The 14,287-nt window shown below is 42.4% G+C and overlaps 2 protein-coding genes across 2 annotated transcripts in view; one reads left to right on the plus strand and one right to left on the minus strand.

The window, feature by feature from the left end:
• The window catches only part of LOC108922356 (tumor necrosis factor receptor superfamily member 5-like), a 533,457-nt gene that overhangs the window by 307,421 nt on the left and 211,749 nt on the right, over positions 1 to 14,287 (minus strand). The window lies entirely within an intron of this gene.
• The window catches only part of LOC114909298 (NACHT, LRR and PYD domains-containing protein 12-like), a 454,333-nt gene that overhangs the window by 56,738 nt on the left and 383,308 nt on the right, over positions 1 to 14,287 (plus strand). Inside the window, exon 8 of the mRNA XM_029247567.1 lies at positions 11,998 to 12,174. Coding sequence (XP_029103400.1) covers positions 11,998 to 12,174 — 177 coding nt within the window. The remainder of the gene's footprint in view (positions 1 to 11,997; positions 12,175 to 14,287) is intronic.

Below are 14,287 nucleotides of genomic sequence, written 5' to 3' on the forward strand. Positions count from 1 at the left end.
TCTTATGCCTAATGTCCTATCCTGAGATGCCTTGCCTCTCTTTACCTCTTCTCCCTCCTTCCTTTGCTGTGCCCATCCACTATCCCTGCAGTTCACCGTGCCAGCAGATGGACACCAAACTGCTCCTAAAGCACGAATCTTGACGGCACGCCACGTCTCCCGGCTAGCCTGGTGTCAGGCGTTGACCGCAGGTATGTTGCTCCGGCTGGGACATCAAGGAAACAGAGCAGGTTGGGAGCCTAAGCCATATTGGAACACCTGTGGAAGAGTGTGTCAAGGCGTTGTGAGTGTACTCAGCCCAGGGAAGGTATTGGGCTCACTGGTGTTGTCGATCAGTACAGTAGCTGCGGAGGAAACGACTGATGTCCTGCTGCAGCCTCTCCACCTGCCCATTGGACTGGGAGCGGTAACCGGAGGTGAGACTCACCGAGACCCCTAGCTTATTGCAGAATGATTTCCAAACCCGTGGGATGAATTGGGGGCCCCGGTCCGACATGATGTGCTCAGGTAGACCATATAGCAGGAGAGCTGGTCGCATCCTCCCTGGCACATACTCGTTACCTTCTGGCGCGTCTGGTGAACTGGACTCGGCTGCCTGTGCGTCTTGGAGATCCTGAAAGAAGCGCCAGTGTACCGGAGCAACAACATAGTTCTTAAGTAGGATCGGCTCGAGGTTTCGGTCGGAGTGTCACTGGCATACAACCGCAAAAGGGCATCAACCTTCGTGTTCTTGCAGCCCGGCCGATACGATACCGTGAAGTTAAACTTGGTGAAGAACAAGGTCCATTGGGTACTTTCTGGAGGTACTCTAGGTTGCGCTGGTCAGTTAGTATGAGGAAGGAGTGTGAAGCCCCTTTTGACATAACTTTGTAGTTACCTTCCAAAAAAACCAAAATGACAATTTTTAAATCCAATAATGATGTATTGCTTAAAATCCAGAAGAAACTGTACTGAGGGGGTGTGTTTATATTCTGCTCCTTGTGTTGTTTTCTGCAGACTGAGTAGGCGGAGCTTATTCTCAGTCCACACGAGAGAGATCAATCAAAACCGAAAGTAAAGACCAGACTTTGTTTTTTTCTAACTCAAACGAGGAATATATGATTAAACATATAGTTAATAATTTACTGTATATGAGAACAGCAAAATGTTCATAGTGTCAGTTGTTCTCTTACTTGTCACAGGGCTCTGAGTTTCCACACACACACACACTTCATAGTCAGGCTGCGTGTGGCTTGTAGTCTGCTTCTCCCTTCTGCTTCTCCTACAGTGTGGACCATTGTGAAGAGTGCAGGATCAGACCAGGGCTTCTCAAATGTGAGTGTGTTTGTACTGAACAACTGCTCTCATTGTTACTCTACCCTGGACACTATCTCACAGTAGTGTACAAGACAGAGTAAGTTCACTCTAGTCAAATGCCATCACTTGTGCTTTTCACAGTAAAAGATTGTAGCAACACAACCATAAGGAGACAAGCAAACTGCACAAAGACTAAACTGGATTCAAACCTTCACCGAAACAGCCCAGGCGCTTTAATGCAGCAATGCTTCCCGTTGTGCCAACCTATAGCCTGAGATTTAATTTTAGTGTGAGATATCGTTATATACCATGAATAAGATTGACTAGAACTGGTCTGTATCTTTTAATCATTAATACATTTGAAATGTAGATATCTATTTTCTATCCTGGAATCACTGGGCACAAAGCTGGGAGGAGCAGGGCAACAGTCTGTTGCAATGTAGCAGCTCTCACACACACACACACACACACACACACACACACACACACACACACACACACACACACACACAGAGCAATTTAGAGTCACTGATGAAGCTGAGTGGCTGTAGTGGTGCGGTGGTTCAGCTGGTGCCTGCTGTGTGGAAGGTCTGGGTTTTGAGACCTGCTTGGGGTGCCTAGTGACAGAGTGGTGTGCCATCCTGGGTGTGTCCCCTCCCCCTTGTGCCCTGTGTTGCCGGGTTAGGCTCTGGCTCACCGCAACCCTGCTTGGGACAAGAGCTTGTTGAAAATGGACGGATGATGAAGCTGAACTTCTTGTCTTTGGACTATGGGAGGAAACCCAGTCAGACACAGGGGTAACACGCAACCTCCCTTCCCCACATATGAGCTGAATTCGAACCTACAGCCAAACGACCCAGGTTCTGTGCCACCATGCTGTCATTTATTTATAAATTAGGTTCTGTGAAAATATTCAATATTGGCTATAACTAAAATATAAACCACTGAAAACTTCCATTGGAACTCATAAACAGAAATCCCTCAAACAAGGAGCTTTTAGCTTCAACACAGCTGTTCCAGCAGTGTCTCCACATTGACGCTGCACCGCTCATACTCTTCCAGCAGCGCGCTGCACGTCCACGTGGGGACCGGAGAGGGTCGGACACGGTTGCAGTAGGGCATGTGGTCGAGTCCATCGATAGGGAGGAGCTTCTGCTGTGTTTCTGAGCTGCTCTGGAAGCTTATCTCAATAAACCTGTCAGTCCTGTACAAGAAGTGAAAATGAAAGTAAGTCACTGCAGAGACACACAGGACTTGTGCTCTTCAATACGGACAATAAGGTGACATTAATTAAAGGTAAAAGTACTTTTACACAGTTATCCCGTTGGGGTCATCGTGATCAAAAAGAGGTGCGACAATTTCATTAATGTCACTTTTATTTGGCATTAAGAAATCTGTCGTCAGAATACGTGTACAGTTCTGTCATTCTCTTGTTAAATATACTGTTTGTATTTCTACGGGTAAACGAAGGTTTTGTAATCAATGTCATCGCTGGTCAGTTTGGTACATCCGCAGTGTGAATTTTTTTCTTTGGTAGAAAATAAAAGTTCAGACTTTATCTTTTGCTCTGTCTTACAAGGATTGTACAACAAGCAGAATTAAATTAATTTGGCTTTTTATTGTTTTTGGGATTATGACAAGTTGTTTATGTTTTATTTATGTTTTTGTGATGTAATAAGGTGGATGGATTGCTGAGCTGGAGAAGTAAGAGAAATTTCTGTGTAAACAGACAATGAAGTGTTATCTTAATTTTATTACAGTATTTTCCTGTTTTACTGCTGCTTTAGAGCACTTGTGAACAGTCAACAGTGTTTTTCTTCAACATATTTCGTGTGAAAATGTACGACAAATAGCAGGTTTGTGCTCAGCTGTGAAAACCTGCCCTGGTCAGGAATGTGGAAAGTGCGTCGCTGCGCCTCTGGTGCCCTATTGCTGTTCCCCAGAGCTCCACCAGGGGCGCCCTGTGCACCTGGGACCAGGACAGAGACCGGGACGTGTTTAAAGGGACGGACGGGGAGGGACTCGATCACTGCGGATCTGTGTTGTTGCGATCAATAGAGTCAAGATCCGCCCATATTTGTCCAACTGCCTCGATTCCCTGTTAAGCCGTTATCAGAAACCTTTTTTTGCATCTTTACTGCGTGCGTCACCAAATGTAAATGAGTTTACCTCGTTGTCCTGTCAGTCGAGTTACAAACTAATTACTACTAAATTTTAACTTTCATTTATTGAACACTTTTGTGTACGATATTAATGTGCTTGCAAAGATTTATCCATTAATTATACAGCTGGGTAATTTTCACTGTTGTCAATTCGCGGTAAATACTTTGCTCAAGGATATTTACATTAGGAGGTGGGTCTAAACCTTGATGTCTACCTTCTTCACGTAGTAGTGCTCATAACTAAATGAATCTTATTGATACTTGACAGCAATTGGTGAAAAAACAGTGAACAATAAAAAAGTAACTGAAGTTGAACGGGGAGAAAGTGACAGAATCGGCCTGGAGGGGAGATGAGTCTCACAGGGACTTCTCTCCTGAAATTACGTTTTAACAAACTCACGTATGAACAGGAGAGCATTAATATTTGTGTTAGTGGTTTGTTTTACCTGCTGTCCATGAAGACCCTGGACTCACCTGATGAGTTTGTGTCTAGAGCCCTGAGATGGAGGACTCTGCCTTAGAGATGAGTCCCTCTGGGAACGATAAGGAGGGGGTCACTGACTCAGAAAAGAGTTTTAAAAGGTAAGAGTGGAGCTCAGAGTGCATTTTACTTAAACACGGTAATCTAAATAAACTCATTCATCTGAAAAGTAGCATCTGTTTTATATAAGGTTTAACTTCATAATTCATCATCATCATTCACCTTGAAGGAAAGATAAATATAATTGCAAGTCTAAACATAATATTTACAGTGTAAAGCCGTTATTGCAGAAGCAGTGTTTGGATCATAATGGGGACAGCTGGTAGTGTAGGGCTTCGAGTTGCTGCCTTTGGTCCTACAGGTTCAAATCCTTGATTAAGAGACTTCCCTAAATTACTGTAGCAAAATTACCCAACCGTATAACTGGGCAAACAGTTATGTCACTTTTAAAGAAAGCATCAGCTGAATGAGTTTTGTACTTAATGTCCCTTGAATAGGAAGGTTTCTACAGTAATTATGAGTTATTTCTGCAACAATGTGCAATGAGTTTAAGATTCATTTAAGTGATATTTGTTTAAATGTCTCTGTAATGTATTGTACAAAGTTAATTTTTCCCATTTCATCAAGTATAACAGAAAAAAAGGAACAATCTGGTGGGGACATAATGTAACCGTTGTACTGGTTTGCGAGGGTCACTGAAGGGTCTTTTCTCCATTCTGTCCACAGCATCCAGCAGAGGAGATCAATGTCACCTGTACCCAGCTGTATATCCATGAAGAGTGATAATTCAATGGGCTTTATAATCAATTTTAAACATGGACAGATTTCTGAGGGTCAAACGTAAATGTTTTCTTCTTTTTTTCTTTCTTTCTTTTTTAAAATCAAATCTCTATAGGACACAAGATAAAGAAGATGTAGCTCAGAAGGAGACACACATTTGAGTTAATGCCCCTTTTTTCTGGTGTAAACCCTCAGTCCTCTTCAAGTCTTCTACTTACTGTACTTCAGGTTAATACAGGTATAATAGATAAAAGAAAGACTCTGGTAGGCATTTAATGTGATGGTTTGTCTTGTTTGCTTCTGTCTTTGGTGCATGTTAAGTGTAATGAAATTTGGTTGCTTTCTTGTTGTGTTTTGTGAATGAGGGTCACTGAAGGGTCTTTTCTCCCTTCTGTCCACAGCATCCAGCAGGAGAGATCAGTGTCACCTGTACCCAGTACCACATCCATGAAAAGTTCCAACTCAGTGTCTCATAGTGAAGGTGGGTGAGAAATTCCCACATCCCCAATTGTGCAATCAAATTTATGTAATATTAAAAATACACACATGCGATATATTATTTATGGGTGTTACCAATGTCTTCACTCTTGGTCTCAGCGAGTTTATGTTTTCCCTTTATTCATGTGGGCCTCCTGTAATCTACAGGTGTGTTTAAGGTGAATTGGTCACTTTAATTGTTGAGGGTGTGGAAAACCTTGATCTTCTTTTGGTGGGTAGATACTTGTAAATAGCTTTGTGTAGATAGCTTTCTTAGTCACTTTGAAGAAAGGCACAAGCTAAGAGACATTTTATATTTTAGAAATGCTGAACACTAAGGAAAGAAACAATCCGAATGTTTCGCAAACCCTGGTTCTTGGAACACTCACACACAATGTCTACAAGCTCTTGTCCCAAGTGGGGTTGTGGCAAACCAGAGCTTAACCCAGCAGCACAGGGCATAAAGCTGGATGGGGAGGGGACACAGCCAAGACAGAAAGCCAGTCCACCACAAGGCACCCCAAGCAGGACTCGAACCCTGTGACCAACCACAGTGCAGGCCTTGGCTAACCTGCTGTGCTACTGCAGCCCCTCTGTTCTTGGAACAGTTACACCCAGTTACATTATTTCATTAACTTGTACACGTTGCACATGTTTCATGGGATGTTGAGGCAATTGGTGAACAGCAGAAGAATTAGATAGGAGGTGTCTTGGTACACCCTGCTCTCTGGGAGGTCTGGGGTTTGAGACCCACTTGGGGTACCTTGTGACAGACTGGCGTCTTGTCCTGGGTATGTCTCTTCCCCCTCCAGCTTTACGCTCTGTGTTGCCGGGTTAGGCTCTGGCTCGCCGTGACCCTGCTTGGGACAAGCGGTTTCAGACGATGTGTGTGTGTGTGTGTGTGTGTGTGTGTGTGTGCCTTGGTACACTGGAATTCCCCTCTGCTGAAAGACAATTATTAACTGGAATTCTTTCTCATGCAGACATACTACATTCTTTTCTGGAAAAAAATGAAGATAAAACACAGACAGCATTATTTTATACTTGCTGCAGTTGTTTGCAGGGCAGAGACTGTCACAGGTGCAGGACGTTAACAGAATACATTTATTTAAAACCAACCAGTAACAAATGAGCAAGTCAGGCCTGGAAACCTACAACTGCTCTCCAAGTACTGCCAAAAACACTGCTCACCAAGTCTTCAGCCCAGCTGCCTTCATAGTTCCATTGAGTGGGTGCAGCTAGCCATCATATTTCTGATAGGGTAGGGTTAGGTTGTCACGCCACCCGCTTCCACACAACAAGTGGCACCTGCGGCTGATCAAGGGACGAGAGTATAAAGGGTAGCTGTGGACGCAATGGTTCGTGGAACCTTAGTTCAGCCTCACCTGACAACTGCGTTAGAGCCTGTTTTCCTTGAGCCCCTCCGTGTTTCCTTGTCTGTTTGCCTCCTCGTCATTGTCTCCCCGACTTCCCCAACTCACGGCTTGTTTCTTGGATTTTGTCTCTTGGATGCTCCTTGTAACTGTGTTTGGGCCTCGGTGACCCTTTGCCTGATTTTTGACTACGAGATTGAACTGCCCTTTGAATAAACCACCCTGAGCACTGCGATTGGGTCCGACACCTCTCTTTCGCGTGGGAAGCCATGACATGGGTCATAGCTGCTTTTCTTTATGATGATGTTGCTGCCTCCTGCCCTGGGGTGGATGCCTACCAGCTCTCATTGTGTTCCTTTCCCCTTGAACATTACACAGACAGTTCATATTCCAGAGCTGAGCTTTACAGTTGATTTCTGTTACTTTGTACTGAGATTATGGAGCACAATCCTACCATATATTAAAGAGGCAGGTTCTACGGACAACTTTAAAAAAGCTGCTCAAAACATACGTTTTAAATCTGCTTCTAATCAAAATTTCAGTGTGATTTCCTTATATCTCAGTGCTGATTCCTTTCATGTCAAACACTTTAAGCCGCAACATTCTATAAAAGGTGAGATGTAAATATACAATGAATTACTGTTTGGTGTTATATATTTAGTGTTGGAATTTAAGAGTAAGCATTTCTTTCACCTCTATTCACATAAAGATCTCCTTTAACCTCTCTAAATTTTGCCAGATTTGAAACATTCTCAGTAGTATTTCTTGTCGGACAGCAATGACAAAATGTTTTTAATTCAAAGGATAAAACTATGGGGTAAAATTTGCTTTCTCAATTGGAGACCAAAATCTTTAGCACAAATATTACCAGAAAAGATTCTCAACAGCATCATCTGATTTCTTTTCACCAGGTGAACTCCTGATGGCATGTCAGCAGAAACTGAAATCCCATCTGAAGAAGAAGTTTGAGTGTATTTTTGAAGGACAAGCTAAGCAAGGAAACCCAACCCCTCTGAATGATATTTACACAGAGCTCTACATAACTGAAGGTGGTTCTGGTGGGATCAGTGATGAACATGAAGTGAGACACGTTGAAAGAGCACTCAAGAAACCAGCTACACCAGAAACTAAAATCAAATACAGTGAAATGTTTACACCCTTACCTGGAAAAGTAACACACGTAAGAACTGCGCTGACACTGGGGATTGCAGGTATTGGAAAAACGGTGACTGTGCAGAAATTTATCCATGACTGGGCAAAAGGGAAAGAAAATCAAGACATCAATTTCATATTTCCTCTTCCTTTTCGAGACCTGAATTTGATAAGGGATAAGGAATTCAGTTTAACAAAACTGGTTCATAATTTTATCCCAGAAGTCAAAGAATTTGGACTCACTCAGCTTTTGAATTTCAAAGTCTTGTTTGTCTTTGATGGTCTGGATGAGTGTCGCCTTCCTCTAGATTTTAAGAACAATGAGATCTGTTCTGATGCAACAAAGACAGCCCCACTGGATGCGGTGTTGACCAACCTCATTGAGGGAAAACTGTTCCCTTCTGCTCTCATCTGGATAACTTCCCGTCCAGCAGCCAGCAGTCAGATCCCTCCAGAGTGTGTTGATCGGGTGACAGAAATACAAGGGTTCAATGATCTTCAGAAGGAGGAGTACTTCAGGAAGAGATTCAGTGATGAGAATCTGGCTAAGAGAATCATCGCACGTGTGAAGTCATCAAGGAGCCTGTACATCATGTGTCACATTCCAGTCTTCTGTTGGATTTCAGCCACTGTTCTTGAGAGGCTCTTTGTTGAGGAACACAGTGGAAAAATTCCCAAGACTCTCACTGAGATGTACACACACTTCCTGATCTTTCAGACCAGTCTGAAGAATGAGAAGTATCTGAAAAAACAAGAAACAGAGCATCTGAATTCTTTAGAATTAGATAAAGAATTTGTTGTGAAACTGGGGAAGTTGGCTTTCAACAACCTTGAAAAGGGCAATCTCATATTTTATGAGGAAGATCTGAGAGAGTTTGGCATTGATGTCAATGAAGCTTCAGTGTATTCTGGAGTGTGTACAGAAGTGTTTAGAGAGGAGATCAGGTTCTATGAGGGGAAAGTTTATTGCTTTGTACACCTCAGTGTACAGGAGTATCTTGCTGCTTTACATCAGTTTCTGTCAAATACTGACCCTAACCTGCTGAAGAAAACAGTGGATCAAGCTTTAGAGAGCAAGAATGGACACTTGGACCTCTACCTCCGCTTCCTTCTTGGCCTTTCACTGGAATATATTCAAAAGCTATTAAAAGGGCTGGACCCACAGGGAAGATGGCAGTTTATTAAGAGAGACATAGTACATTATATTAATCAGAAGATCAGTGAGAATCTATCTGCAGAGAAGGCCATTCATCTCTTCCATTGTCTGAATGAACTGAATGAAAGTTCTCTGGTGAAACAAGTACAAAAGTACCTGAAAACAGGAAACCTTTCAGAAAAGGAAATCAGTCCCGCACAGTGGTCTGCTCTGGCTTTTGTGTTGATGATGTCGGCAGAGGAACTGGATGAGTTGGACCTGAGAAACTGCACCTTACGTGATGAAGGTCTTCAGAGGATGCTGCCAGTGATCCAGGTCTCCAGAACTGCTCTGTAAGTCCTGTTATATTTCTGTTTAAAGAAAATGCTGATAATACTTACAATATAATGTCAACCATATAGTGTATTCTAGTAAAATGATCCCTCAGCATTTTCTACTTCAATCAGCACAGTCTGAACATATGAGGCTCATAGTGTCTGACTGGGCAGCACATTTCAGACATGAACAGGTACAGATGGGAACACAGACATCAGTGACCATCAGTGTCAAACATAGCCTATTTCATCCTGCAACAGCCCCTTTGTACTTATGGATGAGATACACACACGTACACACACACAGGAGAGTGTGCCTGGTGGTCAGCTGAACACTTACAGTGTGGGCACATGTTTGGTCAGCATCTCTACTTACTGTCCTGTTTACATTGATATTGTTCTGACTCTTTAGTGTATCATGACTGGGTGAAAAAAAATAGTGTGAACAATGTGGAAACACACAAACACTTGGACACACACGCTCCACGCACTCACACAACAAGCATCCAAAATGTGTTATTTTGGAGGAATTTCTTGCGAACTCGGGGAGAAAATGCAAACTCTCAAGAGGCTGAGTTCAATCGCATAAGCCAGTTCTACGAAACACCATGTGGATTTGTTCAGTTTAGTGAGTGACAGCTCATTTGTGTTGCAAGGACAGCTGTTACTGTAGTCATTCTAAAGGTCATAGGTTCAAACCCCAGCTGTAGCACCTTTGTTCAAAGTGTCTGAATTGCTCCAGTATTATTTCCCAGTGGCATAAACAGGTAAATAATTATAGGAGGTTTAACACTGTAAGTTTCTTCCTCAAGCAAATGAGTAAAGGGTTTTCATACCTTTCATCTTTACTGTTTTTACACTAATTACTCTATAGTATTTTACGACTTTATTTTTCTTGTTGTTGTTGTAGCAGTAGCCAGGGGAGCAATAACTCTCCCATAATGCACCTGTGCTATTGCATTTGTAAATAATAAGTGGGCAACTGTTGTGGGAGTTGTTGGGTAATTCCCAAGTCCTGTGTCGTTCTCACCCAAGAGGCTTTTAGATGGCCGTACGTATTTTCCGGGAGTGCTACTATTTAATCACGCAAGAGTGAAGTAAAGCTGGAATTCCTATTTCTGTCTCTCAAGCCATTATTTTGTAACCCTGCTGATGACAGTTGTTATATTATTAATAATACGTGATTATATGTCCTTGTTCATTTGAGTTCTTACATACTCTGCACTTAATCGCACTCAAGCAGTATCCATACATCTGATATTCAGTATTTATCTGTTAATGGAGCCCTTAATTGAGTGAAACTGCCTTCTTATTTTCTGTTATGATCACTAATGTCAGTTACAGAAGTTTCTGTATCTAAAATCGTGTCATTTGAAACTAAAGGTAATTTTGTCTGAGTGACAAAAATTGAGGTTACAAAGCAATTTTTGGAATGCATTAAAAAATGTTGTTCTTTGTTGTTAGGAGAAGTGTAGAACTTCCTTTTCCTGTTTTCCCCAGTTCTTGTCTCCATTTCCAGGACACATTTTATAAGCCAAATTACTAATAATGCTGTCATGTCAGCTCGGAGGCACAGAAGGAGCGGACACAGGTGCAGAGCTCAGGTTCCGGGTTTTAATGTTTCAAGGAGCAGGCGAAGGAGTAGTCAAAAGGACAGGCGATGGTCAGGCGATTGGCAAACCTTGTTCTCGGGCAAACACAAGTAATGGGGGTGCAACAAATGCAGCTGGGAACTAATTATACAGTAACTGTGCAAAAAATCAGTGTGTTTACCATCATTCTAAATAGTTGTAATAAAAAGTAAAATTGTCAAGACATATTTCCAGCATTGGGGGTGCGTTGGCACAGCGGGTTTGTCCACAGCTTACTCTCTGGTGGGTCTGGGGTTCAAGTCCTGCTTGGGGTGCCTTGTGATGGACTGGTGTCCCATCCTGGGTGTGTCCTCTCCCCCTCAAGCCTTGTGCTCTGTGTTGCCAGGTTAGGCTCCAGCTTGCTGTGATCCCTGTCTGGGGCAAGTGTGTGTGTATTTCCAGCAATAGAGTGAAATATTAGGGCAGTGTTATTATTTTCACTGGCTGAGAAGTGGTTAATCCAGTGATAGAGAAGCTGATCACAATGTCAAAAAGTTAGTCAACAGCAGGGCAAGAGGAGGAGGGAATTAATACCACATCTGATTTAGAGAAGTTCAGTTTCAAGTGCTGTGTGTTCATCCAGGTCGAGATCAGTTCAGTACAGTCAGATGTCTGGTTACATACATCCTGCTATGGGACTTTTAGTGAGCAGTCAGACAAGTACACTTCATATTTCACCTATCAAATACACACATGTGCATGTTATATCAATACATTTGTTTCATTCAACATCCTCATCACTGCTTGATCACCAAGACTTGGTCAGTCTGAGGACCCGTTTTTCTTTCTGGACATGGGTATAACATTCCATTAAAGATCTCGATCTGATTGAAGGTCTTTTTATTTCCATTCCAGGCTGATCAGTTGTTCTCTCACTAAAAGTTCCTGTGGAGCTTTGGCCTCAATTCTGAATCCAGACTCGAACCTGAGAGAGCTGGACTTGAGTGACAATGACCTGCAAGACTCAGGATTGGAACTGCTCTCTGCTGGACTGGGGAACCAACAGTGTAAACTGGAAGCACTGAGGTCAGTACTACTGGGGAATACACTCATGGAAGACTCATGGAACGCTGTTGTTGTAGTTATCATTCAGCACCACATGAGATTTGTCACATTTATTTGTAATCTATGCGTTCATGAGATAACTGTGTTTTACTTTGTCTTCCTCTCTGCAGACTGTCTGGCTGTTGTGTCACGGAAGGAGGCTGTACTTCTCTGGCTTCAGCTCTGCGTTCAAACCCCTGTTCACAACTGAGAGAGTTGGATCTGAGCTACAATCACCCAGGAGACTCAGGAGTGAAGCTGCTCTCTGATCTACAGCAGGATCCCACCTACAAACTGGAGAAACTCAAGTAAGTACTTTGTGTGTTTGTGTTTGTGTGAATCTCATGGCTGCTAACCCTCATACATGTTGCAGGACTCTGTTTCCACACACACTCCACAGACAGACTGTGTGTGTCCCTCAGTCACTGTGTGTCCTTCTGCTTCTTCTACAGTGTGGACCATGGTGGAAAGTGTAGGATCAGACCAGGGCCCCTAAAATGTAAGTGTGTTCGAACTGAACAGTTACAAATTTAGTGCCATTTACTAATGTTCACAGTTCCTCACAGTTACTTCAAAAACAAAGTGAACGTAATACACAGTTTTCTGTAGTTACTCTGCAGTTTAAGGATAAATGTGAACAGGATGCTGATGAAATTCTGTATGTTTAACCTTCAATACTGAGATTTTTAACAGTTTTAACTGTGTTTTTAACTGTGTTTTACCTGCAGACTCCTGTCAGCTCACACTGGACCAGAACACAGCAAACACACACCTGTATCTGTCTAAGAGGAACAGGAAAGTGAGATGGAGCACTGAGAAAGAGCCATATCCTGATCATCCAGACAGATTTGTCAACAGGCCCCAAGTTCTGTGTGCAGAGAGTCTGTCTGGTCGCTGTTACTGGGAAGTTCAGTGGAGTGGATATGAAGCTGTAATAGGAGTGACTTATGGAGGAATCGGGAGGAAAGGAGACGGTGTTGACTGTGGGATTGGATACAATGACAAGTCCTGGTGTCTGTACTGCACTTGTGACAGTTACTCTGTCCGACACAATAACAAAGAGACTCCTGTAACTGTACCCCAATCCTCCCGCAGAGTAGGAGTGTATCTGGACTGGGTGTCCGGCACTCTGTCCTTCTACAGTGTCTATTCTGGTGAACTGACCTTCCTGTACAGGTTCACCTCCACATTCAACGAGCCCCTCTATCCTGTTTTTTACATTTATTGGGACTCCTCAGTGTCCCTTTGTGAGTTGGCATAAGAACACACACACATTCACACACAGAGGCATCATTTGCATGATAAAATCAAGACATTCTTCATTTTTATGCTGTAGCTTTTGTCCATGTGTATAAAATTTTCTTAGTTCTAGAAAAGGTGAGAATAACTAAAATGCAACAAGGTTTTCACTTTCACACTTATTCTGATAGAAGAATGCATTGAATTCATCCATTTTCAGTAACCGCCTGTCCTGAGAAAGGTCATGATGCTCTGGAGCCTGTGTGGGGTTCACACTGGACAGGACACAAGTCCAGAAAAGTGCAGCCACACATACAGTCACCCATTCACACACTATAGGCAATTCAGAGATGCCAATACACCTACATTAACATTACATTTATTAATTTAGATTACAGTTTTGTTCAAGGAGACTTACAGTGTTAAGCAACTTATAATTATTTACCCATTTATACAGCTGGGTAATTTAATTGGAACAATTATAGCATAAGCACTTTGTTCCATGGTACTACAGGAGGAGGTAAGAATCAATCCTGAAACTTTTGGGTCTAGAGGAAGCAGCTCTACCCACTACACTACCATTTGAACTACATGTCTTCTAACTGTTGGTGAAAACTGTTGGTGAAAACTGGAGCACCTGGATCAAAATAAAATGTATTTAAAAATGTATTTTAAAGTATATGATAAAAAAATAGTGTTGAATTTCCCCACAGCACCCAACACTTAATTATTAACTGCTTGTCCGGTAAATATGGTGGTCCAAAGCCTACCCCAGAAGTATAGTGTCTGGGAAAGGGGACACCCTGGACAGGACACCAGTCCATTGCAGAACATTTGCATACACATATTTCCATATACAAAGTGCGATGTAGTGTTACCAGTTCACTTTAAATGTTATTGCACTGTGAGAAACCAACATGAACACAGGGAGTTCTGCCCCAGTTGTAGTTTGAGACCCCTAGGGACATATTGTGCCCAGTTTGTTTAGTGCTGAATCTTATTAATTTTGTAACTGATGAGATGTGTGACTCTATATTTGGGCTCATATAATTGTGCAAAAACACAACAGGATAATTTTCTCCTGCAGATTTTAATGAGTTATATTTCTACTGCAGAATTTATAGTGTTGATTTTACATTAAGTTCATTTAAAACACAACGTAATAGAAAGTCTCCATGTTCT

This window comes from Scleropages formosus, chromosome 2 (genome assembly GCF_900964775.1).
Source record: "Scleropages formosus chromosome 2, fSclFor1.1, whole genome shotgun sequence".
Classification (NCBI taxonomy): domain Eukaryota; kingdom Metazoa; phylum Chordata; class Actinopteri; order Osteoglossiformes; family Osteoglossidae; genus Scleropages; species Scleropages formosus.